This window comes from Lactuca serriola, chromosome 6 (genome assembly GCF_051521515.1).
Source record: "Lactuca serriola cultivar US96UC23 chromosome 6, Lser_US96UC23_V15, whole genome shotgun sequence".
Classification (NCBI taxonomy): domain Eukaryota; kingdom Viridiplantae; phylum Streptophyta; class Magnoliopsida; order Asterales; family Asteraceae; genus Lactuca; species Lactuca serriola.
Genome location: NC_136413.1, coordinates 85,708,508 through 85,714,190, shown reverse-complemented (window position 1 = coordinate 85,714,190; position 5,683 = coordinate 85,708,508). Strand labels below are relative to the sequence as shown.

The 5,683-nt window shown below is 34.0% G+C and overlaps 1 protein-coding gene across 1 annotated transcript; it reads left to right on the top strand.

Annotated features, from left to right (window-relative positions):
• Positions 1–1,627: 1,627 nt before the first annotated feature.
• On the top strand, positions 1,628–5,003 carry LOC145059467 (uncharacterized). The gene is made up of 5 exons (XM_079007317.1): positions 1,628–1,837; positions 1,996–2,187; positions 2,262–2,450; positions 2,651–4,183; positions 4,277–5,003. The coding sequence occupies exons 1-5, from the start codon at positions 1,798–1,800 to the stop codon at positions 4,771–4,773; spliced, it is 2,451 nt and encodes an 816-aa protein (XP_078863443.1). The 5' UTR covers positions 1,628–1,797; the 3' UTR covers positions 4,774–5,003.
• The last annotated feature ends 680 nt before the right edge of the window (positions 5,004–5,683 follow it).

Sequence of the window (5,683 nt, the reverse complement as noted above, 5' to 3'; positions counted from 1 at the left end):
TATATATATATATATATATATATATATATATATATATATATATATATATATATATATATATATAGGGAAAAGGGAATATACATTACAACCCACCTAAGCTTAGGTACTAAACCTCTTGAAAATACATTGTTTTACTATATAAAGATTACGGTTAATGGATTCACGATTAATACTTCAAGATGTAAATTCAAGATCGACACAATAAGGATTAGAGTTTAGGGTTTAGGGTTTAGGGTTTAGGTTTATGTTTAGGGTTTAGTGTTTAGGGTTTAGGGTTAGGGTTTAGGGTTTAGTGTTTAGATTTAGTGTTTAGAGTTTAGATTTAGTGTTTAAGGTTTAAATTTAGGGTTTAGGTTTAGGTTTAGGGTTTAGTAATGTTCACTTGGATGAAGTAATAAACGATAATTAAGGAAAGAAAACGGAGATGATAGAACGGTAATGAAAGAAAGAAATGTTATGGAGAATGATATATTTACCAAGTGAAACCAAACTAGGTATATTTAGCATGTTAAAACGACATATTTTAGAGGTTTAGTACCTAAGCTTAGGTGAGGTTGTAATGTATATTCTCTATCCCCATATATATATATATATATATATATATATATATATATATATATATATATATATATATATATATATAACAGTTCGATTTTATCAACAAACCTTTTATAATAGTAAGATTATGCGAGTAACTAAACTGTAGTAGTTCATTAAACGTGGATTCTTCAACAAACCACAATTTACATTAGCTCTTGGTAAATTACATTAGTGTTTACAAAGAAATTATGTTATAACTTCACCTCATGAAAATATATATTAGTTGTAAGATATTGCAATATAATATGTTGAATAAGATGTATAAAGATTTGATAGTATTAAGCAATGACCATAAATATATGTTAATATATATTACAATATAGTATTTCTTTAATAAAATATAAAATTTTAATTTAGATCAAATGATTGAAAATAGATTCAAAGTTTAACAACTAATCAAACCGCACTGAAACCACAAAACCGCCCACAACAAACCGCACCGCAAACCGCAGTTTACACCTTTCGTGGTGCCCAAATTATTGATAAACAAAGCCCTAATCTAGTACTTGGGGAACGACTACGTGGGATATAACGGGAGATAAATTATAAATAATATTGACTTTATTTTTTACTCTTAAATATTTTGCTCATTTAATAGGATTAAATTAGATTTTATAGGTTAATGACCAAATTATTGATATGTTTATTTAATGAGTTTTTTCACAAAAAAAATAAAAATAAAAACTAAACGGGTTTGAATTTTGAAGCCAGAAACTATAAATAACGGAGTTAAATTAGGAAGAATATTAATTAGATAAATTAATATCTTGTATATAAATAGAATAATATGCTGTAATTGATAATATAATTATTGAATTTAAATATTCTATAATTATTAAAGATTGTATAATTGAATGTAATTGTATTAAATTTTATTTGAAAAGATGATAATGATGAAAAAATACAATCAATGATTCTAAATGGTTCATTTATGAATTAAAGTTTTAGAGATTTTTTAAGCAATTTTTTGTAAAGAGAAAAACCCTTAAAACAATGAAAACGGACAACGTATTGCTAGGGTATAAAACTCAGCACCTTTTTGTCTCTGTTCCAGCAGCCACCCTTTCATAGTTTCAGAGTTTCATCTACCAAGACTTTATACCAACACCTGCCCTCATTCTTCTTACTAAAATTCTCCATTCCCTCTTGATTTTCTCACTCAATCCAATCTCTCCTCTTTTTCATCGTAGCACAGACATGGATGTCCAAGATCAAAGCAAACACTCCATCCCATCAGGTTCTGTTATTTCCTTGCTTTTAACCCACTTTCTAACGTGGGTTTTCTCAAATTCTAATCCTCATTGTTGATTCAACACATTTATAACACTTATTTCTTGTGGGTTTTTGAAATCACAACTGGGGTTTGTTAATTTTGTTGATTTCTGTAATATGCAGGACATGAGAGTCATGGGGTTTATTTATGTCGTAGATGTGGGTGGCCTTTTCCGAACCCACATCCAAGCGCTAAACACAGGCGATCCCACAAGAAGATCTGTGGAACCATTGACGGTTACACTAATTTAATCCATTCAGAAGTGGTTTCAGATGATGAAAACCATCTTGATGACGATAAAGACAAAACCCCAAGTGAGATTTCATCTTTTATTACAAAACTTGTAATTTACGTTTCGTAGATTCTGTTTAATTTTTTTTCCTTTAAGGTCCCAAAATTCAGAAGAAGACGAGCATCGGCGGCGGCGGTGGTGCGATTGGGGGAAGTTTCAGTAGATCTGAAGATGAATCGTTTTTAGATGCTGTTACAGAATTCGCAGACACTACCAGTACAGGATCTGCAAACAAAACTCTGGATAGAGATTTGTTTTTTTCATTTAAAGATGCTGAACATGCTGGTAAGTATGTGTTTTCACTTTATAATTCGTATAAAATCAAAGATTCTTTTCGTAATCGATCAACTACCCCCATTCTCAATTATCGAGAGATTTATCTGCTTTTGTCAGAATCCCAGCCAGAAAATCTAAAAGTGATCCGTAAATTATATAAATTACAGTGAGAATTTTTTTAATTTACGATTATCTTTGTATATCAATAGATTTCAAGGTGGATTCATCTGAGGCAAAATCCGCGTTACTTGAAACTAATGGGAAATCTGCTGATGATTTGGTCAAAGATGGAGTTGTTGAACCAACCCTCAAACAAAGTGATATATCTCAAGAAGCTCAATCGATTGATGATGTGGGGGCAGGGGTAAAGTTGGAATCAGTAACTTCAGATGGAGTTAATGAAGAGATCAAGCATGAGAAGCTTGAATCTGAAAGTGAACCTGTTTCAGAAGTTGTCAAAGAAGCTGAAATTGTTCATGGTGCAGAGAATATCAATGAAGAAATCAAGCTTGAAAAGTTTGAAATGGAGCATGAACATGCCTCAGAAGCTGTGAAAGAACCTGAAACTGTTCAAAGTGTTTCGGTTTTGACCCAAAAGGAGGATCTTGGTGCATCCGAATGCTCAAAAGAACAAATCTTGGAAGTTGAGAAGGAACCAGATATGGTTTTGACTCAAATCAAGGAACAGATTCAAGAAGTTGTGAAAGAACCTGAATCAGTTTCGAGTGAAAAGGATGATCTTTGTGCACCCGAGTCAGAAAAAGAACTCAGCCATGAAGTTGTTGAAGAACCTGAATCAGTTTTGATTGAAAAGGAGGATCTTGGTGCACCCAAGTTGGAAAAAGACTTAAAAGAACAGATTCAGGAAGATTTCAATGAATCCATTGCAATTTTGACTGAAAACAAGAATCTTGTTGCACCAAAGTTGGAAAATTGCTCAACAGAAGAGATTGAGGAAGTTGTCAAGGAGCCTAAATCAGTTTTGATTGAAAAAGAGGATCTTGGTGCTCCTGAATCCGAAACACACTCAAACAAACACACCCATGAAGTTTTTGAAGAACCCGAATCAGTTTTGACTGAAAAAGATGATCTTGGAGCACCAATCTTGGAAAAAAGCTCAAAAGAAGACACCTTTGAAGTTGTCCAAGAACCTAACTCCACTTTGATCAAAAAGGACGAACTTGAAACACCCAAGTTGGAAAATGGCTCAACAAAGCAGATTCAAGAAAGTGTCAAGGAGCCCGAATCAATTTTGACAGAAAAGCAGGATCTTGATGCACCTGAGTCTGAAAAATGCTCAAATGAACACACCCATGAAGTTGTTGAAGAGCCCAAAACAGTTTTGACTGAAAAAGATGATCTTGGAGCATCAATCTTGGAAAAAAACTCAAAAGAACACACCTTTGAAGCTATTGAAGAACCCAACTCAAGTTCGATTGAAAAAGAGGATCTTGGTGCACCCAATTTGGAAAAACACTCAAATGATCACACCCATGAAGTTTTGGAAGAACCCGATACAGTTTTGACTAAAAAAGTGGATCTTGAGGCACAAAACTTGGAAAAACTCCCAAAAGAAGCTACCAAAGAACCAAAAGTTGATGATTGTATTGTTAATGACAAGAATACTTCAGGTGTTGTTTCTGAACCTATCATAGGAAAACTAATAACTAATCAAGATTCTGGTGTTGATTTATCCATAGATTCAAGTAATAGTCTTGAAGCAAATTGGGGATCAGTTTCAGGTACATTTCTTGAATGTTGACTAGACCTCTTTATTTCCATTTCTGAATAATGAATCTAATTTTATTGTTTTACTTTTTCATAACATGTTAAAGTCCTCTCTACTGCTTCAATTGATGATAAGCCAAAACTCAACTCTGGGAAGCCAGATAACCATTCGGGCTCATCAGATGTCTTTGAGCCTCCATCTTTCATGACTCTAGTTCAACCTGAAGGCAAAGATCAGAAACCATGTTCATCTGAGGTTCAAGATGCTCAAAAAGCTGGTTGGATCCCAACAATAGCCAATGTCAGCAATGAATCAGAAGAGAGAAAGAAGAATGAGGAAGTTATTGCAAAAGTGACAAATTGGAGCACAGGGAAACACTCTGCACCTTTAAAGAATCTGTTAGGTGAAGCCAAATCTCCAAGTGTTAAAGAGTCAGTAACTGTGGTTCATAAAGATGAAGGTGCAACCGAGAAGGTAAACCAGGAGTTGTTGTCATCACCACCAAAGTTGATTGAAGATGGTAAGAAAGCAGGGAAGAAGGTCAAAGGTAGAGGTTTGTGGATGCCATTTGGTTGTTGTTCTTCGGTAAATGTTGTTAACTAAAGGATGATGATGATGATGATGATGGAAATGGAGTAGTGATGTTGGGCAGTTGGCTAGATCAGCCTTTTATCGGTCTTGTTTGTTGCTAAAACCATTGCTAGTTTTGTGGTTGTATATTTTATATAGTTGATAGATCAAGATTGTTTCGTTAAGTGATATAGAATGGCTGATTTGTATCATGATTATGTTGCATATTGAATGTTGAATATGGAAATGATTTGAAGATTAAAGATGTCAACCCTCTTAATGTGCTTTGGTTTTTGTTTGAGAAACTTGGTATCACTCATAAAAGAATGATCATTGCAATTATGGGGTCCACTCCACCATTGCGGTGAGAAACCTTACATGTATATGTTAGTGGGGAGAGCCCATGTGATAATCCTTACAATAGTGAAAAGAGGGGTATTTGTAGGACCCTAAAGGGGGCCATAAAACATAAAGCATGATGTCAAGTTTCCATCTCAGGAATGGAGTAGGAAGGGATATCATGAACCATGATGTAAAAGAAGGGGAGTAGAAAGCATGATGTAAGTTATCTATCTCATGAAAAGAGCCGAAAGGGGGTTACCATCAAGTCCCTACTCCATTGTGGCTGGTTAGAGATTACCCCATTGGACTGAAATAAATGAGTACCTTCATACACATGTGGATCATAGTTCAAATAGTGAAAACTTGTTTATTGATGGTCAAGAATTTTGCAAAGTGTGATGGCTTATATATTAAAACAAAATCCTTCATTTAAAGTATCGTATCCTCCAACGAGGACTCACAAGCGCCAGAGTTTCTCATCTTCATCCTTTATGCTATGAACACAAACTTCATCCTTTATCCTTTATGCTATGAACACAAACTTCATACATCCAAACACAAACCTCGTAGATTTTCTCTTCTTCATGTTTCTACCTTTTAC